Source organism: Rhinatrema bivittatum, chromosome 2 (assembly GCF_901001135.1).
Source record: "Rhinatrema bivittatum chromosome 2, aRhiBiv1.1, whole genome shotgun sequence".
NCBI lineage: Eukaryota > Metazoa > Chordata > Amphibia > Gymnophiona > Rhinatrematidae > Rhinatrema > Rhinatrema bivittatum.
Window position 1 is genome coordinate 808,050,384 of NC_042616.1, and position 26,848 is coordinate 808,077,231.

Genomic DNA, 26,848 nt, shown 5'->3' on the forward strand with positions numbered 1-26,848 from the left:
GCAGGTGATTGAAGAGCCCTTCTTAAGGTGCCCCTAAATATCGCAATCCCCATTCCATCTGATCAGAGTACAGCAGCTGTCAGATCATCCTTACAGTGCTCAAAATTCAAAGTAAGAAAAGATTCATTTTAGGGGCATGGAACATCTGTATGCTTACGGGTAGAGACGTTGCTTGAAAGCCCAGGAGAAGAGCAGCTCCTGTCCCCAAAGAGTTTGCACGCTATAATATTAATATTGCAGCACTCCACGAGGTTAAACTGACTGGAGAAGACTCCTTCAAGGAGCTTGGAGGTGACTGCCCTTTATTTTGGAAAAAGAAATCAGAGAATGTTGACAGGATCCATGGAGTTTGGCTTGCGGTCAGAACGTCTCTCATGAAATGACCTGCTTGACTCATCCTTCTGCATCTGAAAGAATAGCTCCTAAAACATTGATTCCCATATCTGAGAAGAATCTGTCAGGAGCATAGTGTGGTTTCAGACCAGGATGCCTAGGAGGCAGCTCCAGGAACAATGGATAGAGCAGAACATAGACCTGTAATTAGCCTTGACTTGATAGAAGCCTTCAGTACCATCAACAGATGATCTGTGGGTCATCCTGAACAAACTGGGATGCCAAAAAAGGTTCATACAAATCATCTGTGTGTTCCATAACTACATGATGGGGCAAGTGCTCTCCAATGGGGATGCTTCCGATGCATACAAATTCTCAAATGGAGTGAAGCAGGGCTGCAAACTTGCTCCAGTAAGGTTCAGTCTGTTCTTTGCCTGTGTCTTCACCCATGCAACAAAGGACTTGGAACAGGGAATATACATGCACTATTGGCTTGATCTCTCTTTCTTTGATCTTTGAAAAGTCAGTGCTAAGACAAAGCCACTGGAGAAACTTCTCATTCAAGCAGCCTTTCCAAATGACCCGGGACCTGGTGGCCCATATTCAAAAGTGACCTTCAGATCATTGCTGAGAGATTGTCTGATACATTCTCAACTCTCTCATTCCATTGCCCCAGTGTCAGCCATCTGCACTCAAGGCACACATCAGAAAAATGCAGACTAGTTCAAATATCTAGGCAACACCAGTGACAGTTACCTTAACAAGGAATTTGTCTCTAGAATCAACAAAGCCAGTCAACCAGGCCCTTGGCCAACTCCAAACAAAAGTCCTTGACCAACATAAAATCCATCTGTCCACCAAATTGAAGATCTACGACATAGTGATTTTGACATGTCTTCTCTATGCTTCTGAGACATGGACTCTCTATAGATGGTATATTAAGCAGCTCAAGCAACTCCATGTGCATTTCCTCCACTCGATAATGAGTAGTAACCATGCGCTGGCATAAGAGTAACCCTGAAAGTGCAAACACAGCCAGAATCGAGGAAATGCTGCAAGAGTACAACTTACATGGACTGGACAGGTCTTCATAAGGGATGTCCACTGCCTCCCAAAATAGGGCAGAAGAAAGAAGGATTTGTATTTGTATTTATTAAAATTTCTTACTTACTCATGCACAAGCCCTGAGCAATTTACAAAATAAAACATACATAAAATTGCAATTAAATACACTACAAAGCAGTGACAATAAACTCATAAAAATGGCTTCCAGTCCATTTTTGATGTGATATGATTAGTGCACTTTTTACAACTGATCAACCAAACTGTTGAGTTTAAAAGTAATTGAAGAGGTTTTAAAGCATCGTCTGGAAGTCCAAGATAGATTGCATTACAGTAGTACAAAGTTATTAATGCTGGGGCTTGAACCACAAATCTGAAATCGTCACATTCTAATAGATTCTGAATTTGAAAAAAAAACGCCTTTGACCATTGATTTTATGTGATGATTAAAAGACAATTTGTGGTGTTTCCATACACCAAGACTCTTTGCATATGACAAAACTGGGAATTTGTGGTCATCCTATGCTATAAAAGGACCATCAAAGCTGTTGAAGCATTGGATAATCACAAATTTAGTTTTTGAAACATTAAATGATAGTTTGTCAGGCTGCGTGCATTGTTTAATGGCTGTCAGACAGATGGAGCTCATTTTCATGAAAAATTGAATATCATCGGCAAAAATTCTATATCCTCACAGAGGTTAACTAGGATCTTGCAAACTGTTGCCAAATAGATATTAAACAGCAGTGACGATAGGGCCAAACCTTGGGGTACACCAGTAGAAGTATTGTATTAAGATGAGCTCTGGCCCCCCATCCACCCTAGTTTGTGAGGATCAATTGGAGAGAGAGGACGTAAATTGAGCTAGTACTTGGCCAGAAATAAGACATTCCTTAAGTCTGTCCGAGCACTTCCGAGGCAACCTGTAGAGTAGTCATCAATGGTTTGGCATCATTTCCAAGGAACGTGAGGAAATGGTCCAGCACAGACTTGTCTGATAAGATCAGCATACAGTAGTTTGAAGCTGGATTGATGAAGTTGCCTGCAAGGGCGCGCGTGAAAGGTGCCATAGAGCTGTAATCATCAAAGCGCACAGCTGCGCACTTCCCATGCTCTGTGTATCAGGGCTCAGTCTTCAGAGCCGTATGTGAAGCCAGAGATGAGATTGGTGACAGTGGTGGACTCCCAATGAAGATATGTACGTGCCCACACTGCCTCGTGCATGTACGTGCATGAGGCAGTGTGGGCACCAGTGTAAGCATGTGCTTGTGAGTGTATGCTTATACGTGATTGTGTGTAGTGTGTGTGCATGATTTTCTTTTCTGCCCCGGTCTGTGTGCTACATCAGTCTGCTGACCTGTACCGTTCCATCTTTTGCCCCCTTGCTGACATTGTCCCTCTCCCTGTTCTGCAGACCTGGAGTCCCCATTACTTTGTTCTGACGAGCAACAAGATCTATTACTCTGAGGAGACATCCCACTACCAGTCCAATGAGGACGAGGAAGAGGCAGAACCAAAGGAGGTAAATCTGAGAAAAGAAGGCCTCGGCTGGAGAGTAAGAGAGTTGCATTTTATCAGTCTGATGGTGGCTCTGCCTGGGGCAGTCTTGGAGGGATGGCTGGGAGAAGTAGTACCAGGTGAGGTGTTACTCCAGGAGGCTGTGTATAAGGACAGGTTCTGCTCAGAGGAGCTCTGAGTACAGAATATGGCAGACCTATACTGACCTGGCGTTTATGCCAGAAGTCTCTCACCAGGGAGCTGTCACACACAGCCTCTCCTCTTCCGTCTCTCGCCAGAGAGCTGTCACACACAGCCTCTCCTCTTCCGTCTCTCGCCAGAGAGCTGTCACACACAGCCTCTCCCCTCCCGACTCTCACCAGGGAGCTGTCACACACAGCCTCTCCCCTCCCGTCTCTCACCAGGGAGCTGTCACACACAGCCTCTCCCCTCCCGACTCTCACCAGGGAGCTGTCACACACAGCCTCTCCTCTTCCGTCTCTCACCAGAGAGCTGTCACACACAGCCTCTCCTCTTCCGTCTCTCGCCAGAGAGCTGTCACACACAGCCTCTCCCCTCCCGACTCTCACCAGGGAGCTGTCACACACAGCTTCTCCTCTTCCGTCTCTCACCAGGGAGCTGTCACTCACAGCCTCTCCTCTTCCGTCTCTCACCAGGGAGCTATCATAAACAGCCTCTCCTCTTCCGTCTCTCACCAGGGAGCAGTCACACACACAGCCTGTCCCCTTCTGTCTCTCACCAGGGAGCTGTCACACACAATTTCTGGCATTTTCCCTTCCTGCCGTTCTTGGTTACGTCCTGTGGGCCAGAAAGGAGATTCAGGTGCCTGAGAGCGTCTCCTAGTGCTGCTTGTTTTGGGGAGGCCCTGTAAGAGCAGGGCAAGGCATCAGCAGAATTCCCAATCATTAATTCCCAATCATTTATTGATTTGATTTATATTCCGATTTCTGGACTTCAAAGCAGATTACATGCAGGCACTGTAGCTATTTCCCTGTCCCCAGAGGGCTCACAATCCAAGTTTGTACCTGAGGCAATGGAGGGTAAAGAGACCTGCCCAAGGTCACGAGGAGCAGCAGCAGGATTTGAACCCTGGTTCTCTGGCTTGTAGCCCAGTGCTCTAACAACTGGGCCGTTCCTCCTCTCCAAGGCCCATGCCACAGGAGGGATGCGAGCCAGGAGTTTACCGTAGACCTCCACCCAAGCTTAAATCTCTCTCGTTTTGGCCCCCACTTCCAGCCCTCACCTGCAGGTGGGTGTCCTGTAAGAGAGGCAGAGCTGTGGCAAAGGAAGGGACGATGTTCACTTTGTTGCTGGGTAGAAGTGGGACCTTGCGGAGGTGGATCGCTTCTTGGCCTTCTGGCTGAGATCGAACGTAAGATCTGAGCCGTAAATCGAGAGTGAGCACCCGCCCAAGATGGAGGGTTAACACCCTGCCACTCTGCCTCGTCGGGGACACGACGAGACGACGTTACCACTGTGGCAAAAGCGGGAGAATTAAACTTCCTGTTTAAAAAAAAAAAAAAAAAAAAAAAGTTGCTAAGATACTTTGCATAAGGGCAGTCAAAGACAACTCTGTTTCTTATGACTCAAGATTCGCTCAGTTGTTTATTTCTCCTTTTCTTTGTCTCTCCCGTTCCTCTCTGCGTCTGACCACGATTCTTTCATCTCTGCCTCTCCTCCTCCCTTTCCCCTCCGTCTCTCTATGTCCCTCTCTCCACGACACCCTCCCCCTCCCCCCCCCCCCCCCCCCCCCCCCCCCCCCCCCCCCCCCCCTCCTCCTTCTCTCTCCTCGACTTCTCCCTTGTGACCGGGCTCAGGAGTTTAACAACAACGAGCTGCACTTCAGCGAGAAGTGGTTCCACGGAAAGCTGGGCGGAGGGCGCGACGGGCGCCAGATCGCAGAGAAGCTGCTGCACGAGTACTGCACGGAGACGGGCGGCAAGGACGGCACCTTCCTGGTGCGGGACAGCGAGACCTTTGTGGGAGACTACACGCTCTCCTTCTGGTACGGGGGAGGGGAGGGGAGAGGCCCTGCCCTGCCGCGGCCACGGCAGAAAAATAAACAAGGCTTGTCCAAGGTCACACGGAGGGGCGAGTTGGAGAAGCCGGGATTAGGACCGAGGCTTAGGGAGGTAACAGTGATTCCCTGTACGTACCCGGATCAGTCCAGACACCTGGGTTGTGACTCCGCACCAGCAGATGGAGACAGAGCAAAACTTGACGGGCTCCCTACATATAGTAAGGTGCCACCCACAGCCCCTCAGTCTTTCTCTGTCTCCAGCAGATGGGGCAGGTCCACCCACAGTCTCGGGGATCCTTGATTTTTTTTTTGGCTCGGGGTAGTCAGTCAGGGGTCTATTTGTGTTTAAGCCTCAGTTAGGGCAGTGTGTCTTTAAAAAATAAATAAATAAATAAATAAATAAAGAAGAAGAAAGAAGACATAAAGAAGATAGAAGTCTCCCGTCGGGGGAGCCTCCCAGGAGGGTGGAAGGTCCTGAGAGGACCATCCCCTCCAGGTCGAGGCCGCTGCTGAGGGTCGAGGACCCGGCCTGTGCTGGCAGCAGCGTCGGGGGTGACACCGGGGAGCCCGGTTCACTCGCCCCCGCCGGAGCTGAAGACTGCAGGACCTCGGCTAGCGCCTAAGTAAAAAAAAAAAAAAAAAAAACTTAGCGGTTTCTTTTGTTTTCACCTTGCGGCGCCGGCTCTCTCTCCCTCTTCGCCGTCGTTCCGCCGTTCGAGTGCGATCGCTTAGCGGAAGGGGGGCGCTGGGTGGGGAGCCCGTTCGTCGCTGCGAATGCCGAGAGGGTCAGCGTGCCGCGCGTGCGGCTCTGTGCGCGCGCGTCTTTCCAGGGACGGTGTCTGTTCCAGCTGCGTCTCCGGCGGCGAGGGCTCGTCGGCGGTCGCCCGGGGGGGTCGATTGCGGGGTGCCCGTTCGCCGTCGCGTGCCGGAGGCTCGGAGCCCGCGTCCTCGGACCCGTTCCCGCTTAGCGCGGGAACGGAAGCCATTTTGTCCAGCGTGAGGGAAGCCACGAGGAGGGCACTCCAAGATGGCGCCCAGCCTCCCTCGCTGTCGCCACAGCCCAGGATTTCGGGGGGAGAGCCCCCGGGACCCCGTGGGTCGGGGAGCCCGAGTGCAGTGGAGGGTTTCTCCGGATCGGAGGGCTCATTTTCAGAAGATTTCTCGCTGTTGCTACAGAAACTCGCAAAGTATAAAAAATCGCGTCTAAAACCTGGGAAAGCTTCCGGGGGGAAGGAAGCGCTCTCCCGGCCCCGGAAGAGAGCCGTGCGGACCCGGGACGCCCGGGGTGGGCCACGAGAAAAGAGACAGCCACGTGGCGACCCACAGGAATCAGAGTCGGCGTCCACCGCCTCCTCGGACGAGGAAGCGTTGTCGGGAGCCCCTGAAGGCCAGGAGGGCCATGAGGACGAGGGGCAGGCCCAGCCGGGAGCCGGCAAGGGGCCGCAGGCGGCGGAGGGTGATGACCCCAAGGTCGTCCGCCTGTTTCGTAGGGAAGAACTTTCTCCCCTTATCCCGGCTATCCTGGATGAGATCGGCGTGGATCCTCCACCTGTGGAGTCCCGGCAAGGGGTCAAGATGGATCCGGTGCTGCTGGGCCTGGCGGGCCCTGCGCTTGCCTTCCCTTGGCACTTCTCGGTCTCAGATATCTTGTTCCGGGAATGGGATACCCCGGAACTGGGGCTGAAGGTGAGTAAGGCTATGGACAAGCTTTATCCCCTTCCAGAGGACGCTCTGGAACTGCTGCGCCTTCCACGGGTGGACGCGGCGGTGTCAGCAGTGACGAAGAGGTCCACCATCCCCGTTACGGGTGCTACGGCCCTCCGGGATATCCAAGATAGGAAGCTGGAGGTGCAGTTGAAGAAGATCTTCGAAGTGTCCGCACTGGGAGTGCGGGCAGCCATGTGTAGTACCTTTGCACTGCGAGCGGGGCTCCGGTGGGCCCAAGTCCTGCAAGCGAACGCCGACCTCTCCTCAGGGGAGGCTACTCAGGCGGATAACTTGGAAGCGGTGATTGCCTACAGCGCTGATGCGATGCACGATTTGCTCAGAACATCGGCCAGAGCTATGGTGTCGGCGGTCTCGGCGCGTCGTCTCCTCTGGCTTCGCAACTGGGCTGCGGATGGGGCGTCCAAGGCTCATCTGGGTTCATTACCCTTTAAGGGAAAGCTCCTGTTTGGAAAGCAGCTGGACGATCTGATGCAGTTCCTGAGCGAGAATAAGGCTTTTAAGTTGCCGGAAGATAGACCCAGGCCTCGGTCGTCCTTCTCGGCAAGAAACAGGTTCCGGTCTAACCGCCGGCAGCGGCCACAGAGGGCGACGGGGTCGGGTCAGTCCTATCGGTCAGGATCGGCTAGATCATCCTCCTGGTCGCAGTCCTTTCGAGGAAAGAAGTTCAACAGGACTGGTGGACCCTCGTCCAGCTCAGGGTCCAAGTCGGCCCAATGAAACGAGACGGGTCCATTCCTCGTTGCCGCCCACCCTCGTACCTTACGTGGGCGCGAGGCTCACCTTGTTTTACGAGGCATGGACCAGAATTACTTCCGACCAGTGGGTCCTCGCTGTGATAAGAGGCGGTTACGCGTTAGATTTTGTTCGACTCCCGGTGGACAAGTTCCTCGTCTCACCCTGCAAGGCTCTCGTCAAGCGCGCCGCTGTCCGGACCACCCTCCGGCGGCTAGAGGACCTGGGCGCAATTACTCCAGTGCCGCAGGATCAGCAGGGCACGGGAAGGTACTCCATTTACTTCGTGGTCCCAAAGAAGGATGGAGCTTTTCGGCCCATTCTCGATCTAAAGGGCGTCAACAGGTGCCTGCGGGTGCCGCGGTTCAAGATGGAGACGATCCGCTCGGTAATTGCCGCGGTTCGTCCGGGCGAGTTCCTCGCTTCTCTGGACCTTACGGAGGCGTACCTTCACATCGGGATTCAGCCAGCTTATCACCGGTACCTGAGATTCTGCATCCTGGGCGGCCATTACCAGTTCAGGGCTCTTCCCTTCGGCCTCGCCACGGCTCCACGCACTTTCACCAAGGTGATGGTGGTGGTGGCTGCTCAGCTCCGGAGAGAAGGGCTGCTGGTGCATCCTTACTTAGACGATTGGCTCATCCGAGCCAAATCGGAGGCCGAGTGTCGGCAGGCGATTGCCAGGGTCTTACACCTCTTGCGGTCACTCGGTTGGGTGGTCAACTTGTCCAAGAGTCATCTGCAGCCTACGCAGCGGTTGGAGTATCTGGGGGCCCTGTTCGACACCGAGAGGGCCATGGTGTCGCTGACTCAGGAAAGAGTGGTCAAGCTCCAGCGACAGGTGCGCCACATTTTGTCCATACGGTGCCCGCTGGTTTGCGATTACCTGAGGGTCTTGGGTTCCATGGCGTCGACCCTCGCCCTGGTCCCTTGGGCATTCGCTCATCTGCGACCGTTACAATCAGCGTTACTTTCCCGCTGGAAGCCGGTTTCGGAGGAGTTCCATCTTCCGTTGCCTCTCACGCCCTGTGCCAGGGCCAGTCTGCACTGGTGGCTCTCCCGGGATCATCTGTCCTGCGGGGTGTCTCTGGTCATGCCCACCTGGACGGTAGTGACGACGGATGCCAGTCTACTCGGCTGGGGGGCGGTCTGCGGAGGCCGCTCGGTCCAGGGGCAGTGGTCGAGCCAGCAGTCAAGGTGGTCCATCAACCGCTTGGAGACAAGGGCGGTGTCGTTGGCCCTGCAAGCGTTCCTCCCGTGGATACGGGGCCAGGCGGTTCGGGTGCTCTCGGACAACGCAACCACGGTAGCGTATATCAATCGTCAAGGGGGCACGAGGAGCCAGCAAGTGGCGGAAGAGGCAAGGTTGCTCATGATCTGGGCGGAGCAACACCTCAGCGGCTTGGCGGCGTCTCACATCGCAGGTGTGGACAACGTTCAGGCGGATTTCCTCAGCCGGCATCGGCTGGATCCAGGCAAGTGGGAACTACCAGACATGGCGTATCGCCTCATCTGTGCCAGGTGGGGAACGCCACGCCTGGACCTGATGGCCACCGCTCACAACGCAAAGGCCCCACGGTTCTTCAGCCGTCGGAGGGAACGGGGCGCAGAAGGAGTCGATGCTCTAGTACTTCCCTGGCCCACGGACATGTTGATATATGTGTTTCCCCCGTGGCCGCTGATAGGCAAGGTTCTTCGCCGAATCGAGTTACATCCGGCGGACGTGATCCTGGTGGCGCCGGAGTGGCCAAGGCGCCCGTGGTTCGCGGACCTCATTCAGCTGGCGGCGGAGCCTCCGCTTCGGTTTCACGGGGCCGCATCTCTTCTGCGACAAGGACCCGTCTGTTTGGAGGATGCGGATCACTTTTGTCTCGCGGCATGGCTTTTGAAAGGGCGCGCTTAAGGACTAAGGGGTACTCTGAGGCTGTGATTGCGACCTTGTTGAGGGCTCGAAAACAGTCTACGTCCTTAGCCTATATGAGGGTGTGGACGGTTTTTGAGGACTGGTGTAGTACTCATGAGGTGGATCCTGTACGTCCCCCGGTGCCGGTCCTCGCCTTTCTGCAAGAGGGCCTCTCGAAGGGGCTGGCCTGGAGTACCCTGAAGGTCCAGATAGCTGCGCTTGGTTGTCTGCGCGGTAAGGTTCGCGGAGTGTCCTTGGCGTGTCATCCGGATGTGGTGCGTTTTCTTCGCGGGGCAAAGCATTTACGCCCTCCGGTACGGAATCCTTGTCCGTCTTGGAATTTGAATTGCGTGCTCTCGGCGCTTGGGGGAGCACCGTTTGAGCCTCTTAAGCGGGCGACGCTGAAAGATCTTACTTTGAAGACCGTGTTTCTAGTAGCCATCACGTCGGCTCGTCGGGTCTCAGAGTTGCAGGCCTTGTCCTGTCGGGAACCGTTCTTGCGATTTTCGCAGGGCGGAGTTTCCCTGCGGACGGTGCCGTCCTTTTTGCCTAAGGTGGTGTCCTCGTTTCACTTAAATCAGTCAGTGGACCTTCCAGGTTTTGAGGTCGGGGATCAGATGGACAAGGGGATGAAAGAGTTAAGGAAGCTCGACGTTCGCAGGATTCTGCTTCGGTATCTGGAGGTTACGAATCCTTTCCGGGTTTCCGACCATCTGTTCGTTCTCTGGTCCGGGCCTCGCCGGGGGTCTGCTGCGTCGCGGGCCACTATTGCGCGTTGGCTCAAAGAGGCTATTAGCTCCGCATATCTTCTTCACGGCAAGGTGGCACCTAGGGGGCTTCGTGCTCATTCCACTCGGGCGCAAGCCACGTCCTGGGCCGAGGTCTCTCAGGTGTCCACGCAGGAGATCTGTAGAGCTGCGACGTGGAAGTCCTTGCATACTTTCACTAGGCATTACAGACTTGATGTCCAGGCGTCTGAAGCGCCGGGGTTTGGAGCGAGTGTCCTCCGAGCGGGACTCTCTGCTTCCCACCCTCGGTAGTTTGCTCTGGTACATCCCAGGTGTCTGGACTGATCCGGGTACGTACAGGGAAATGAAAATTAGTTCTTACCTGATAATTTTCGTTCCTGTAGTACCACGGATCAGTCCAGGCTCCCGCCCGTCTGTTTGGTACAATGAAGAGAGAGAGAGAGTCCGCTCGTTTGGTTATTCGTACTGCAATTGTTCCAGTTCTTGGCATAATGCCGCTTGCCTCTGGTCTGAAGTTTTCGGTTTCCAGCCAGGGGGTGTTTGAATTGGTTAATATTGTTCTAGTTAGTTAGTCGGGCACTGGTTTGCTTTGACAGTTCGTTCGACTGAGGGGCTGTGGGTGGCACCTTACTATATGTAGGGAGCCCGTCAAGTTTTGCTCTGTCTCCATCTGCTGGTGCGGAGTCACAACCCAGGTGTCTGGACTGATCCGTGGTACTACAGGAACGAAAATTATCAGGTAAGAACTAATTTTCATTTTGCCCAGGGTCAGCGGCAGATCTGGGATTAGAACCAAAGCAGAGAGGAATAAACAGGCTCGTCCAAGGTCTCAGAAAGTCTGCGGCAGAGCTGGGATTAGAGCTCAGTCTCAGGAGACTAAACAGACTTTTCCAGGGGTCACACAGAAAGTCTGTGGCAGAGCCAGATTTCATGCTGAGGCCCAGGAAGATAATGATTTGCCCAGGGTCACGCAGAGAATCTGTGACAAAGCGGGGATTAAAACCAAAGGCACAGGAGAATAAAGAGGCTTGTCCAGAAAATCTGTGGCAGAGCCAGGATTGGAGCCAAGGCAGATATTGTCTAAGCCCTTTACACTTTTTGTCTAATGGCCTTGCATCATGACACGTTTTGTGTAGTGCTTTATGATAATGCAGCACTATCAGGCCTGGCGTGCTATAATACTTTTAGAACAGAGTCTGTCTTCTCTGTTTCTGCAGGAGGTCAAACCGAGTCCAACACTGTCGTATCCACTCGCGCCAGGAAGCTGGAACCACCAAGTTCTACCTGACGGACAATTTGGTGTTTGACAGCCTATACAGCTTGATCTGTCACTACCGGGAGGTACCGCTGAGGTGTAATGAGTTTGAGATGAGGCTCACAGACCCTGTGCCACAGCCCAACGCCCACGAGAACAAGGAGTAAGAATCACAGAAAGAGAGAGCTGGAAGGGATTTTAGAGGTTGTCTAGAATCCTAGAAAGAGAAGTTTTGAAGGGATCTCAGAAGGTCATCTAAAGAGTGGGCTGGAAGGGCTCTCAAGAGGTCATCTAGAATTGGAGTGAGATAGGGCTGGAAGGGACCTCAAGAGGTCATCTAGAATTGGAGTGAGAGAGGGCTGGAAGGGACCTCAAGAGGTCATCTAGAATTGGAGTGAGAGAGGGCTGGAAGGGACCTCAAGAGGTCAACTAGAATTGGAGTGAGTGAGGGCTGGAAGGGACCTCAAGAGGTCCTCTAGAATTGGAGTGAGAGAGGGCTGGAAGGGACCTCAAGAGGTCATCTAGAATTGGAGTGAGAGAGGGCTGGAAGGGACCTCAAGAGGTCATCTAGAATTGGAGTGAGAGCGGGCTGGAAGGGACCTCAAGAGGTCATCTAGAATTGGAGTGAGAGAGGGCTGGAAGGGACCTCAAGAGGTCATCTAGAATTGGAGTGAGAGAGGGCTGGAAGGGACCTCAAGAGGTCATCTAGAATTGGAGTGAGAGAGGGCTGGAAGGGACCTCAAGAGGTCATCTAGAATTGGAGTGAGAGAGGGCTGGAAGGGACCTCAAGAGGTCATCTAGAATTGGAGTGAGAGAGGGCTGGAAGGGACCTCAAGAGGTCATCTAGAATTGAAGTGAGATAGGGCTGGAAGGGACCTCAAGAGGTCATCTAGAATTGGAGTGAGATAGGGCTGGAAGGGTCCTCAAGAGGTCATCAAGAATTGGAGTGAGATAGGGCTGGAAGGGACCTCAGGAGTTTTCTAGAATCCTAGAAAGAAAAGACTAGAAGGGACCTTGGGAAGTTGTTTTCTAGTTCATCCCTTGCTTCAAGGTGGGATTCACTATAGATGATTGTCGAAGCTCCTTTAGAAGCTACCTGTACAGTTGGCCTGCTTGCACCTTGGCAGTGCTATGCAACCTTGCACAGAGGGACCAGACTTCGATGTCCAGCTCAGATCTTCAGCTCTACAGATCATCTAGAGCTGGGGGTGCTGTGGAGGTGTTCACAGCCCCCCGGCAAGCTTGGGAAGGGAGTCTCGATCATTGTGTAAAGGTAAAACTCACGTTTTGTGTGTGCAATCTAATTAATTTTCTTGATTTATATTCCGTCTTTCGTGACTGGTCAATCATACAGATATTGCAGGTTATCCCCCAGAGAGCTGACAATCTCAGGGAGTCATTTTCAAAAGGATTTAGGTGCATAAAAGTCTGGTGTTCTGCATGGAAATTGATATTTGAAGATTGTCTGGGGGGGGGGGGGGCTTGCGCAAAAGCGATTTCATGTACATCGCAAAGAGGGAGTTTGGGGTAGAGAAACTGTTTTATGCGCACATTTTCCATTTTGTAAAGTACGAACATGATGTACGGGCTCACATTTACACCTGCTCCCTAGTGGGAGTAGATGTGCTCGCGTGTGCCGCTGATTTTCTAAATGGACTGGCGTGTGTGTTAAGTCCCCGCCGATTCTCGGCACGTAGACTTTCGGCCTGCTGGAAAATTACCCTTGAAGTTTGCACCCGAGGCAATGCAGGGTGAAGGGACTTGCTCAAGGTCACAAGGACCGGCAGCGGGATTTGAACCCTGGCCTTCCCGGCCTGCGGCTGTAACCACAGGTCTGCTCCCTCCACTCAACTTAGGTGCCTAAAAGCTGCACTCCTAACTCATCTTTTGTGCACACAACTGTCGGAAGTGCAACTTTTCTGTGCGCAAAAGTCATGGTTATGCCCCCTAACCATCATTTCTGCACATTAATCAAGATGTATGCACGCAGAACCTTGCCTGAGTGCAGAAACCATGTTTCCTAAACATAAACCGCGGCTTGGGTGCATTTACCGTGATTTCTGTTTTGCTGTTCATTTTTTTTTTTGCACACATTTTTAGGCTCGTGCACTTTTTAAACTCCCAGTACATTTGCATAATATTAGCTTATTTGCATCGGGAGTTAAGGTTCTTTTGTAGCAAGCGCGTTAAGAATATGTGATCTGAAATACAAATCGTTTACTCCCGTCTTATCACATCCTGGCACCCTTGTGTGGCACACACTCCCTCCAGCAGCCTCCCCTCCTCCTCGTTAGCCGGGTCCCCTGTCCTGGGCCTACACGCACCGGGGGGAGCTGGCAGCCCTGCTCTGTGCCCACCGCATCAGCGGTCGGGGAGCGTCGGCAGCCGTCGTTGCTTAAGTGGCGGGGGAGAGGTGGAGGGGGCGCGCCCAGGTTTGCAGTACCCGCTGACTCTGCGCGACGCTGACTCACCCAGGCGGTCTTCCTTTCGTTCCTGCTGCAGGTGGTACCATGCCAACTTGACGCGCCTCCAGGCGGAGCACATGCTGATGCGGGTGCCGCGCGACGGGGCCTTCCTGGTTCGGAAGCGCAGTGAGCCCAGCTCCTACGCCATCTCCTTCAGGTGAGCACCGCGGAGCCAGGGGACTCCCAGCTTTTTCTCTCTGCTTCGGGTGAGCCCTGTGGGGCCCGTGAAGCTGCTGCCCGCCTGCATACAATACGCCGAGTGTGGCCGTATTAGAATTCGGCTGATAAAGCAAACGGGAATTTTGAGTCCCTTTTTTTATTTTGAGCTCTCTGACTCATTCCTGAGGTGAAAGGGGTAAGTGCTCAGCTTAGCCAGGACCCAGCTGCTGATAGGATGAGGCGTTAGGTGCATGCATTGGCTGTGAATGTGCGTGAATGGGTTCCCAGGTACTTAATACTGCATGCGTACGGTCGGAATGCCCCTAAATAATAAACCAAGACGTGTTGTGGGGGGGTGGGAGCCATTTCAGGAGCGGTTTTGTGAATCTGCACAGGTACATTTAGTTTTCGGAAAGCTTGGGCCTAACGTGCCCCGTTGTTCTGGAATGGATAAAGTTAGAGGAGGGCATTTAGCCCCTCAGCCCGATGTCCAAAGGCAGTTCACGCGGGCCCCTGATGTTGAGTGTGGATTTACAGGTCAGCGTGGAACTTTGCATTTAGATTTCTTACTAGAAGAATTTACCTCAGGTGTATCAGTGCATCGGGGAGCGGCCGCGCTGATTCCCAGATTATGCGCAGTTAGGGCCGCCAGCTGACTCTGGATCCGCCCGACAGGGTCAGTCCAGTCCCGGTTTCATCGCTGTGCACGCAGGGGACTTGTAGTTCTGATTGCCCTTACTGCATTCCCTAATTTAAAGCCAGACCTCAAGTCCCGGCTTGCAGTGGGGGTAAACCCCCCTGTGTCAGGGAAGGCATTTCACAGCGGAAAGGAAGCGCGAGGGCTAGAGGTCATGGCCTGAGGGGGCTGGCTCAAGAGTAACATTCGAAAAGGATTGCCCTCCCCTCCCCTGAGGGGGGAGATGAGCTGCCCACGAAGAGATGTGCAGGTAGGGGTGGTCCCTACTTTTCTAAGGGAAGTCGTGCAGTGGGGGCCGAACCAGGACTGAATCAGGGCCGTCGAAGTTGAACTGGGCTGAGGCGGCAGGTCCTGTGGAGAGGGAGGTAGATACAGGGTACAGGCTCCCAGTGGCGCAGATGGCGGTTAGAACCGCTACGGAATTTAAGAAAGGCCCGGGATGAGCCCGGAGGATCCCTAGCGATGAAGAAGCCAGGCGAAGGGAAATGGGCAGGTTAGGAAGGGGGGCCTTCGTGTGTCGTCGAAACCCCCGGGCAAGCAGCGCAATTAGTACAGGTAAAGCACGAGCGCGGCACAGGCGAGCGAGAAGCAGGGCCTCCATCCCATCCCGATGCGGGCGCCGCGCTGAGGCGCATGACGTAGGACAGCGTAGACCCGAGAAGGAGCCATAAACCAGGCATCTCTTACGTGGATCGACCCCCCCCCCCCCCCACGTGGGCAGCAGCGCGAGCCGCTGGGCGGAGCACGTGGAGTCCCCCCTTGACACAACGTAACACGCGTGTCCCGTGTGTGTGCTTTTGCCACAGAGCAGAGGGGAAGATCAAGCACTGCCGGGTGCAGCAGGAGGGCCGTCTCTTCACGCTGGGCAGCTCCGCCGAGTTTGAGAGCCTGGTGGACCTGGTCAGCTACTACGAGAAGCACCCGCTCTACCGCAAAATGAAACTGCGCTACCCCATCAACGAGGAGACGCTGGAGAAGATGGGCGCCACGGTGAGCACGCGAGGGGGGGAGGGGAGTCCAGAGGGTGGCTTCCCCTGGGGATCTACCCCCCTTACTGTTTACAGCAGGCAGGCAGCGGGGTCCGTCTTCAAAGCTGTGAGTTATCCAGCTCAGTGCCATCTTTGGAATATTTTGGGCACGCATCTTGCTAAATTTTAGCCGGATAACGTACCAGAGTTAGGTTTGACGGCTAGCTCCGATATACAGAGAGATAGCTGGATAACTTAGCCGGCTAACTCCAGCAGTGCCATAGAGTAGTCCTCCGGTTTGCTGGGTGAAGTTAAGTGATTATCTTTAAGAGAGTCTGCAATATTCAGCTGCACCACCGAGTGTCCTGGCAAAGTTAGCCAGATACGTTTATCTGGCTATCTCTAAGCTAGCCAGTGGCTGAATATTGCCCCCAGCTGGGGGAACTGGGAGCATAGAGAAATGACCCAAAATTACATTCTTGGCGACAATAGTGACGAGCTCAGATGTCTTATCCCCAGCGTAAAAGTCAGTGTTGAAGAGAGGTAATACTGCCAGTAACTGAGTGTGGCAGGACCAGGCTTGTGTCCGACCTAAAGATGTGACCTCCAGTGCCATGCATCTCCATGAGTCATGAGAAGGTTGTGCAGCACCTGGAGCATGAGAGTCCCATGTGAGAGATTCAGCGCCATGGATGTGAGTCCCCCATATGGGGAATTCCAGCGCCGTGGAACCCCTGGTGACCCTTCGCGTGCAGGAATTCAGTTCTCAGTTTCATAGCAGTAACTATGATGTGCTTTCCCCTCTGGTTACCATGCTGTGTGTTCCCCTCTGGTTACTGTACTGTCTCTCCACCTGTAGGAGCTGGACTATGGAGCCCTGTATGAGGTTCGAACTCCCCATTTCTATGTAGAGGCCAATAAGATGCCAACAGCCAGGGTAAGTGTACAGATCCGAGTCCTGTGCCGGTGCTACTAAACCTGCCTCTGCATCTGTCCCTCCACCCAGGTACTATTTCTCTTGGCAAAGCATCTGTCTTAGTACCCAGTCACTGCACCTCTAGAATATAAGACTTGTCATACTGGGTCAGACCAAAGGTCCATCAAGCCCAGTATCTTGTTTCCAACAGTGGCCAATCCAGGTCACAAGTACCTGGCAGAATCCCAAAAGTTCAATAGATTCCAAGCTGCTTATCCCAGGGAAAACCAGTGGATTTCCCCAAGTTCACCTTTATTAATGGTTTATGAACTTTTCTTCCAGGAACTTGTCTAAACCTTTTTTTAACCTTGCCACCGTATCAGTTTTCACCACGTCCTCAGGCAATGAATTCCAGAATTTAATTACTTGTCGAGTAAAAAATGTCTCACCTAATAACTTCATTGTGTGTCCCCTGGTCTTTGTACTTTTGAAAGAGTAAACAACCGATTGACATTTATTCATTCCATTCCACTCATTATTTTATAGACCTCTGTCCTATCTCCCCTCAGCTGTCTCTTCTCCAAGCTGAAGAGTCCTAACCTCTTTAGCCTTTCCTCTTAGGGGAATCGTTCCATCCCCTTTAGCATTTTGGTCTCCCGTCTCTGTCCCTTCTCATTCTCAGTCTCAGTATCTTCGTGTATCACAGCACCCAGTCACTGCTTCTCTGTTTCACATATATTTTGCTATTATTTTTTAAAAAGCCCTGAGGTCCATACTCAAAAGCATTTAGGCAGCTAATTCATAAATTAGGAAACTAAATGAATATTTGGGCACAGATGTGGCTAAATTCTAACCAGCTAATAAGTTACGTGGCCAGAATTTAGCCACATAAGTTGGGGACATTCAAGGGTCATAACTGGCAGGAGTTGGGTTAGCCAGCAAAGTTAACCGACTAACCCCGATATTCAGAGTTATTCGGTGACTTAGCCGGCTAACTCTGGTCAAGCTAAAGAGCCATCCTAAAGTTATAGTAAATCGTGCAGCTACACGACTGAATATACCTCCAAAGTTAGTCGGATACGTTTATCTGGCTATAACTTTTCTATCCGGACTGTGCCTGAATGCGGACCTCCCTGTTTCTAATATTCTTAATTATGTAGAAATGAGGTACTGCCTATGTACACGTTTCAGGCATTTGTAGTGCATGGCGAGTGCTCTGCCTGCCACCTCTGTGTCTTTCCTCCCAGCGCACAGCGAGAGCTCCTGCTCCTGCTGAGTCCCTACGTAACCCTGCCCATGCTCTCCCTATCTCTCTGCAGTGCACGGTGAAGGCTCTGTACGATTACAAGGCCCAGCGAGAGGATGAGCTGTCCTTCTGTAAACAGGCGATCATCCACAGCGTGGACAAGCAGGACGGAGGCTGGTGAGGTCCCCGCAGCCTTCCTTCCTCTGCGCAGACTCTGTTGATGCAGAAGAGATAGTGGGTGAAAGAGGGAGATGAAAAGGAGGAAGGAAGCTGGAGGGTGATGGGGAAGAGGGGAGATAGTGAGGAGAGAGACTGTGGCAGGAGGAGAACAGCAGGGGGTGGGTGGAGGGGTGGCAGTGGTGTGTGTGCGTGGGGGGTGGAGGGTCACTCTTCCTCAGCTCTCTCTGTGCATGGTCTGCATCCTGATTCTGTCTGACTTGTATTTTAAAGCTGATTTCTCAGGTTTTCCTGCTCCGACCGCCCTCCTGACATACAGTGTGGGTGTTTCTATCCCTTATGCCCTCTGAGTCAGTCTGCTTGCCTTGTTCCTGTTACCTCTCTAGGTGGCGTGGAGACTATGGAGGAAAGAAGCAGCTGTGGTTCCCAGCCAACTATGTGGAGGAGATCACGAGCGTGCTGGCACCAGAGCAGGACGAGGCGGTAAGTAGAAGGCACTCCAATGACCCCCTTTGTTAGGGGTCACAACACTTTCCTTGGGGCAATAGAAATTCTTGGGGGTCTCCTGAGTTTCCCTGACCTCGCAAGGCAAACAGAAACATAGAAACATAGTTCCCTGTACGTACCCGGATCAGTCCAGACAGTGGGTTGAGCCTCCTGTCCAGCAGATGGAGACAGAGAAAAACTGAAAGGCTATCCTATATCAGGACGGTGCTCACCTTGCGTCTCTTCAGTATTTCTCTGTCTCCAGCAGATGCAGATAGCAGAACCTGCAGTTCCCCTCTAGAAAGCTATATTGTTTGGGAAAGTCTATTTTCTCCCTCTTTCTGTCTTATTTCGGATCAAGCAAGTACTTATTCGGCCCATCTAGTCTACCCAGCAAGCTCCCACACTTATTTTCCCATATTTATCTGTTTCACTGACCACCAAGTTCAGGGCTCTTGTTAGTAGTTGTTTGATTCAAATTTCCTGCCACCCCCTGCCATTGATGCAGAGAGTAATGTTGGAGTTGCATCAAAGGCGAGCATAAGGCTTAATTGTTACGGGTAGTAACCGCCGCATCAAGCAAGTTACCCCGATGCTTGTTTACCCAGACTGCACAGATCAATGCCTTGTTGGATGTTGTCTGAATGTAAATCCTCTTTTCCACATTTCTCCCTACCATTGAAGCAGAGAGCAACGCTTTATATGCATTCAAAGTGATGTATCAGGCTTAATTGATTTAGGGTAGTAACCGCCGCAATAAGCAAGCTACCCCCACATTTATTTGTTTACCCAGACTGTGAAGTTCAGTCCTTGTTGGTTGTTGTCTGAATGCAAATCCTCTTTTCCACATATCCCCTTGCCGTTGAAGCAGAGAGCAATGTTGGAGTTGGATTAACCGTGTGAAGACTTATTGAGTAAGGGTAGTATCACCAGGTAGTAGCCTCCATTCCAGCAAGCCACCCCCATGACTCTTCTCTTCATTCCCATCCTTTAGCTTTTATGATATCAGAAAGGAGCCCCTGGAAAATGCAACAAGCAGAGCGACCACATATCATGTGCAGTGTTTCCCACTCAGAACGACCTGGTGTAGATGACCCCGAACCGTGTTGCACTCTGAGGGGGGTAATTTTCATACTGAGCATAAGGGCTTTGCACCCATTTTCAAAAGGAACATATACACATACTTTCATTTTTGAAGTTGAGTAAGGAAAAAAGTACCTGCAAAAGTACTTTTTCCAACTCAAACAACGCAACGAGGGTAAAAGTGCACACACCATGACACAATGTGCTAGCTGCACACAAGGAGGGCAATTTCCAAGTAGCCCATTCCTTTTCATTCCATCAGCCCAGTCCAGATACAAAGATTTCACCTTCCTACCAGCAGGTGGTGATAGAGGCCAACTAGGTTGAGGAATCTGCCCCATATAAGGCCCTGTGCAGCCTGCAACTCTCTAGTTTTCTCCATCTCCAGCAGACGGTAGATGTGCAAGACCCGTGCAGCTGGAGAAATCTGAGAAGAAATTGCTGTGGGGGCTCAAACCTAGTTTTATCCCTCATGGAGTAGGATCAGTGGCCCCGACTGATGTTGCTCTGCTGACTTTGAGAGGTCTGAAAGTCAGAACCAGGAAGCTCAGGTGCAACTTAGCTTGCAGACTTAGGGGGGTTATTTTCTAAGGCTATCGCACGCTGGGGGCAGAGTCAGGGCGGAGTCAGGAGGAGTCGAGGAGGCGGACGCGGCGCTATCTTCGCTGGAGGCGATAAGGTAAGACACGTTATTGCCGCCAGTAGCGCACCCAATAGCGCCACCTTTCACGGTGACGCTATTGGGTGCAAAAGTTGGCAGCGATAACACCGCAGTGGTGCGATCGCTGCCGGCTTTCTCAGGCCCGCCCCCCCACCCCACCCCCTGTTACCGCCAGGATTCACCATTCTCTGCGAGAATGGAAAATCCCAGCCTTAGCTCCATGTTTGGTAGAGTAAAGTTGATTTAAAAAAAAAAAAAAGAGAGGAGAAGAAGAGGAGGAATCGAAACGTCAGACCCCTAAAAAGAGCACTTCTGTCATTGAATCTGAGGGAGGGGAGGCAGAGAGGCAGCGCCTCAGTGGCCCTTCAATGGCCTTTGCCTCCTGGGTGATGCTTGAGTGCTCACGCGCTTTCAACATTGAAGACACCTCTTAGTTCGATCCTCACCCCAGACCTTTTACTGAACTTTTATTTTACTTTTATTTTATTTTAATTTGTACTCTTTTATACTTCTATCAGAATGTATCTCGAATTTTAATTTTGATTTATTTATATTTGCGCTATATTATTACGTATGTTCACTGTGTAAACCGTTTTAATTACACCCATATATAAAAAAAAGGGTATATAAAAGATTTTAAATCAATAAATAAGTAAAGTATTAGAGCCACAGCACTGGATGGTCAGTGGGAAATAGCACAGTAACTCCACTGGCTCTGTTTTATGCAGGGGTGCGGATGCTCAGAATGAGTGTGGGGGAGGCCCCCCTCCAGCTGAGGGGGGGAGGGCTGTCCTGCATTGGGCCTGAGGTCGGAGGCAGGTCCCTCCGGGGGAGCGGAAAGACTGTTACTCCTTTTCCCTGAATTAGGAAGCGGAAAAGCTGAGTCAGTCCTGTTAGAACCCACAGTCGGCAGGTTTTCACACTTTTTAAGACTGCAGTGACAAGAGCTCCCTTCCTGGAAAGTAAATGTTGGGGCATGCTGACCCTTCCCCTTCCAGAGCAGGACAGAAGAGTGCCTCCACTGCCAAGCATACACTGACGCTCTCACTCTCTCGTGCCGAGCTCATAGCCGTTTTATTTCTCTCTCTCTTGTGTAGTCCGCTGAGAACAGCCCCTTGGGGAATTTCCTGAAAGGTTTCATCGACGTGCCTTCCTGCCATGTAGGTGAGTGCATCCATCCCCACCTGGCCAGTGCTCCTTTAACCGTGCTATAATCACTTTATTTCCAGGCCCTCCTAGGACAATTCTAAGTGCTTCAGCACCAACCAGAAAGCTGCAGTTCAATGCAGTGTAGCAGGCTGATATTTAGGGTATAAGAACTGTAATAAAAAAAAAAATATGTAGAGGGAAATTATAGGAATGGTTCAGAATAGTGTATCTTATCTTATGTGTTGTAAAAATTCTTCTTGTGTGTTATATTGTATCTTGTGTGTATAGAAATCAATAACATTTCAGCAAAAACTTAGTATTTATAGATAAGAAAGGGAAAGAAAGAATTTGAAAAGAAGCTTGCCATGGAAGCAAAAACTCATAATAAAGACGTTTACAGGTCTTTATGCAAGGGAGATAGTTGGATCATTAGATGATCAAGGGGTAAAAGGGGCACAAAGCCATAGCAGAGAGACTAAATGAATTCTTTGCTTTGGTCTTCACCGAGGAAGGTGTAAGAGATATATCCATTCCAGAAATAATATTCAAAGGTGATGATTCAGAAGAGCTGAAACAAATCTCAGTGAACCTGGAAGATGTACTAGAGCAAATTGATAAACCAAAGAGTAGCAAATCACCTGGACCAGATGGTATACATCCCAGAGTGCTGAAGGAACTGAGAAATGAGATAGCTTACAAATTTCCAATAGCAGATCTGCAATCAGTAACATCATTTATGGCACATGAAGACTGGAAGGTTGCCAATGTAATGCCAATTTTTAAGAAGGAATCAAGGGGTGATCCAGGAAACTACAGATCAGTGAGTCTGACATCTGTGTCAGGAAAACCAATAGAAACTATCATAAATAACAAAATTACTGAACATATAGATAAGCATAGTTTAATGGGACAAAGCCAAAATTGATTTAGCCAAGGGAAGTCTTACCTCACCAATTTGATACATTTTTTGAAGGCGTAATGGAAATGAAACAACAAGTGAGGTGATCAAATTTGCAATGACAAAAAATTATTCAAAGTTGTTAAATCACAAGAGGATTGTGAGAAATTGAAGAGGACCTTTCACAACTGGGAGGTTGGGCATGCAAATGACTTTTAATATGGACAAGTGCAAAGTGATGCACTTAGGGAAGAATAACCCAAATTATAGCTACATAATGAAAGGTTCCTCATTAGGAGTCACCACTCAGGAGGAAGTGAGGTCATCTTAGCAAATGGCAACATAGCTCTCGAGTTCCTTCATAACCCGACTTTATTAAGGCTAAAAATAAGCATTACCAGCTGCAATATTTCTTAAAAACTCCCGTCTGGAGACCGAATATCATTTGTGGAAATGGCAGGGAAGAGAAAGTCGGTAGACTTCCAGCATTTTTTGTATCGCAAGCAGCCCGAGTTGGGCCCGTTAGACTGCGTACCTCCAGCAGACATAGAGCCTGCCTTAGAGCAGGCCGAGCCTGATGATGACTTTAACATTAATGTGGAGGAGGCCCCGACTCGCACGGAGTTCCGCAACTGGCTCTGTGCCTTGCGGCAGGAACTAAAAAGTTATAAAAAAGAAATTCACAATATAATGGATGAATTCCACGAAGAGCTAGCATCTGTGGGACATAGAGTGGATGAATTAGATACTCGAATGGATGGACAGTCTGAGCATACAAAACAATTGCAAGATACCTGCAATGAATTACAAGATGAAAACGTAGCCATACGGGCCAGATTAGCAGATTTGAAAAATAGGGCTCAGAGAGGAAATCTTAGCTTTTGGGGCTTTCACGAGAATTCTGATAACACTGACAGTGAGAAAGTGGTCAGCCGATTCTGTAATTTCTTGTTAAACCATGAAGGACAGGAGGAAACTCCATATACTCGAGATATTAAAATAGACAAAGCTCATCGTGCCCTGAGATCAGCTGGCCCTAGTGTCCAGAGGGACATCATTGTGTGTTTTCACGAGTACTCACAAAAAGAAAAAATTGCTAATGTAGCCAGAAAACAGGATCGCTGGATGAGGGAAAACCAAGAGTTCCCTGTACGTACCTGGATCAGTCCAGACCGTGGGTTATGTCCCCAATCCAGCAGATGGAGTCAGCCCAAAGCTTTGAGGGGGCGTCACCATAAGTACTAGTACCCCCTCTGCAGGAGTTCAGTATCTTCTGACTCCAGCAGATGCGAGTAGGGGAATCTGGGCTTGGTCCCGATCACCCATAACCCTTTTGTCTTTCCCTGGTTTTGGGGTTTTATTCTCTGTCTTTGTTAGCACTTGTATTTTGGATCAAGTTGTCTGTCTTTTTAAAAAAAAAAAAAAAAAAAAAAAAAGTTAATTGCTTAATTGGAGAGGCGTGGCTTTCCTGTTGTCCCTCGCTGTCTCTCTCTCTCTCCTTTCCCGGCGATAGTGGTCTCCCCGGGGTAAGTTGACTTTTGCTGCTGTTATTTTATTTTCTGTTCAGGTGGACGCGGTTGCCGGTGGACCGGCCTACCAGCGTCTTCTCCCTCTCCCGCGGCCATTTTGCGGCTCCACGTGGGCCGCAGCGGGGAGCAGGGAGATAGTTGTCGGCGGGCTGTGCGGCCAGGAAGGCCCCCCCCGCGGCGCCGTTTTCTCCTCGTCGGCGGGTAGCGCAGGCCATCCGGGCCCCCCCGCAGCGGCGTTTCATCTCGCGGCCCCCCCCCCGAGGCCCTGGGTGTTTTCAGCTGCCGGGAACTGTTTCTTCATCGCGATCTCGATGCCGCGGCCGGCGCGTTGCTCGGCCTGCGGCGAGCCTGGATCGCGCGTGTCGAGGGAGGGGATCTGCGCTAGGTGCCTCCCCGGGGGGGAAGGCACGTCTCGGACCCTCACTCATTCTCTCCCTATGGCAGCCTTGCCCGGGCGGCGCGGGCCGGCCCCTCCCCCATTCCTGGCGGGAACGGCGGCCATTTTACATGCACTGCACCCTGAAGGAGCTCAGGCAGCGCTGGGGGATGGGGAAGCCTCAGAGGGCTCCCACCCCGAATTTGCTACCGGAGACGGATCCGGAGGAGGACCCGCAGGGGCAGGGTCACCCGGGGCCCCCACCCGCGGGGGTCCCCCCGCGGAGGCCGGGGTTCTCCCCGGAGTTTATACGCCTGCTGCACACAGCGTACCTGCAGGAGCTGGCTGATCCCGCGGGGCCCCCACCACCCAAGCAACCGAGACCTTCGGCCCTCTCCACGGCCCCCCCCCGCTCCGGCGGGCGTGGGGGCCCCACAGCTCCCCGTACACGCCCGGCTCCCTGTGGCCTCGGGGGGGACTGGGTCGGCCCCAGGTTCCCCTGGGGCAGATCCTGCAGCTTCGGGACAAGGGGACTCTACTTCAGAGGGAGAGGATCCACGCACGCTGCGCCTCTTCCAGCGGGAAGAGCTGGATGACCTAATTCCGCAAATCATTCAGGGGTTGGACCTCGATCCCCCTCCGGACCCGCCAGCTCCCGTTGCGCCCGCGGTCGTCACTTCCTCTAAGAAGGGGGATCCCGTACTGGCAGCCCTTCGTCCGAGGGCTCGGGCTTTGCCCATTCACGATTCTTTCCTGCAACTTCTCACCAGGGAATGGGATGCCCCGGAAGCTGCTCTGAAGGGCAGCCGCGCCATGGAGAGGCTGTATCCGCTGCCGGAAGATTTCCTGGATCTCATCAAGGTACCCAGGGTGGACTCCGCGGTGTCGGCGGTCACGAAGCGGACGACCATACCGGTTACGGGTGGAGCGGCGCTAAGAGACACGCAGGATCGCAAGTTGGAGGTTTTCCTCAAGCGGGTCTTTGAGGTTTCCGCAGTGGGGCTGCGGGCGGCAATGTGCAGTTCGCTTGCCCAGCGGGCCAGCCTCCTCTGGGTGCAGCTACTGCTCACTTCGCAGGTGTTGCCGCCCGAGGAGGCCGCTCAGGCGGATAGACTGGAAGCGGCAGTGGCATACGGGGCGGACGCCTCCTATGATCTGTTTCGGGTCCTCGCCCGCTCTATGGCTTCGGTGGTGGCGGCACGTCGACTCCTCTGGCTTCGCAACTGGGCGGCGGACACGTCCTCCAAATCAAGTCTGGGTTCCCTGCCATTCAGGGGTAAGTTCCTGTTTGGAGAGGATCTGGACCAGATCATCAAATCCCTGGGGGAAAACGCGGTCCATCGCCTGCCGGAAGATAGATATCGATCCACCAGGGCATTCTCGTCCTCCCGGACCAGAGCCAGGGCGCAAAGACGATACAGGAACTACAGGCCGGCGGCGGCTAGGCCCTCTGCCCCCAGGTCTCAGCCCTGGGCGCGCTCCTTTCGTGGGCGCCGCCCCGCGCGTTCCGCTCCTACGGCGGGACAACCTTCTCCCAAGTCCTCTCAATGATGTTCAGCTCGCCCACTCCGCCGTCCCCAGGATTGGGGGGCGGCTGGCGTTCTTCTACAAGGAGTGGGCGCGGATCACCTCGGACCAGTGGGTACTGGACACCATAGGACACGGCTACGCGTTGGAGTTTGCCCGCGCTCCAAAGGAACGGTTCATCTTCTCTCCCTGCGGCTCGGACGTCAAGCGAAGGGCGGTGCAGTTGACGCTGGACAGATTGTGGGAGATAGGCGCCATTGTGCCCGTACCCTCCGGAGAGGTGGGCTCGGGCCATTATTCCATCTACTTCGTGGTTCCGAAGAAGGACGGGTCCTTCCGCCCCATTCTGGACTTGAAGGAGGTCAACAAATCCCTGCGGGTGGTACGGTTCCGCATGGAAACGCTGCGCTCGGTGATCGCAGCGGTACACCGAGGGAGTTTCTGGCCTCCTTGGACCTGACGGAGGCCTACCTGCACATCCCCATCCGCCGGGAGCATCATCGGCTTCTGCGTTTCAAAATCCTGGACCAGCATTTCCAGTTTGTGGCGCTTCCGTTTGGATTGGCAACGGCCCCGCGCACCTTCACCAAGATCATGGTAGTCGTAGCGGCTGCCCTTCGGAAGGAGGGTGTTCTAGTCCACCCCTATCTGGACGATTGGCTCATCAGAGCGAAGTCTTTTCGGCATGGTCAGGCTGCGGTGGCCAGGGTGATAGAGTTTCTGCAGTCCCTGGGATGGGTGGTCAACTTCTCCAAGAGCTCCCTCGTGCCCTCGCAGCGCTTGGATTTCTTGGGGGCGACCTTCGACACCCGTCTGGGCGCGGTTTTCCTACGCCAGGACAAGGCGCAAGCCCTACGGGAGCACATACAGCGGTTTTCTGCATTACCAGCTCCCACCTCCTGGGACTATCTGCAGCTCCTGGGAGTCATGGGTTCCACCATCGACATGGTCCCTTGGGCATTTGCGCACCTCCGACCCCTGCAACGAGCGCTCCTCTCCCGTTGGAAACCTCTTTCGCAGGACTACCAGGTGATTCTCCCGCTGCCCCAGTTTGCCAGGAACAGCTTCTCCTGGTGGATGGTCCCGGAGAATCTGGCTCGCGGCGTGTCCCTCGATCTTCCAAATTGGATAGTGGTAACCACCGACGCCAGTCTCGTAGGCTGGGGAGCAGTCTGCGACCGCAGCGCCACGCAAGGGACGTGGTCCGCGGA

The 26,848-nt window shown here is 52.6% G+C and overlaps 1 protein-coding gene across 2 annotated transcripts in view; it reads left to right on the plus strand.

Annotated features, from left to right (window-relative positions):
• Positions 1 to 26,848, plus strand: part of LOC115085779 (1-phosphatidylinositol 4,5-bisphosphate phosphodiesterase gamma-1-like) — a 306,356-nt gene that overhangs the window by 191,567 nt on the left and 87,941 nt on the right. For both annotated transcript variants that reach the window (XM_029592182.1, XM_029592181.1), the window contains exons 15-23: positions 2,810 to 2,917; positions 4,731 to 4,918; positions 11,263 to 11,463; positions 13,803 to 13,922; positions 15,428 to 15,611; positions 16,449 to 16,526; positions 17,825 to 17,928; positions 18,315 to 18,411; positions 21,256 to 21,322. In XM_029592182.1, coding sequence (XP_029448042.1) covers positions 2,810 to 2,917; positions 4,731 to 4,918; positions 11,263 to 11,463; positions 13,803 to 13,922; positions 15,428 to 15,611; positions 16,449 to 16,526; positions 17,825 to 17,928; positions 18,315 to 18,411; positions 21,256 to 21,322 — 1,147 coding nt within the window. The remainder of the gene's footprint in view (positions 1 to 2,809; positions 2,918 to 4,730; positions 4,919 to 11,262; positions 11,464 to 13,802; positions 13,923 to 15,427; positions 15,612 to 16,448; positions 16,527 to 17,824; positions 17,929 to 18,314; positions 18,412 to 21,255; positions 21,323 to 26,848) is intronic.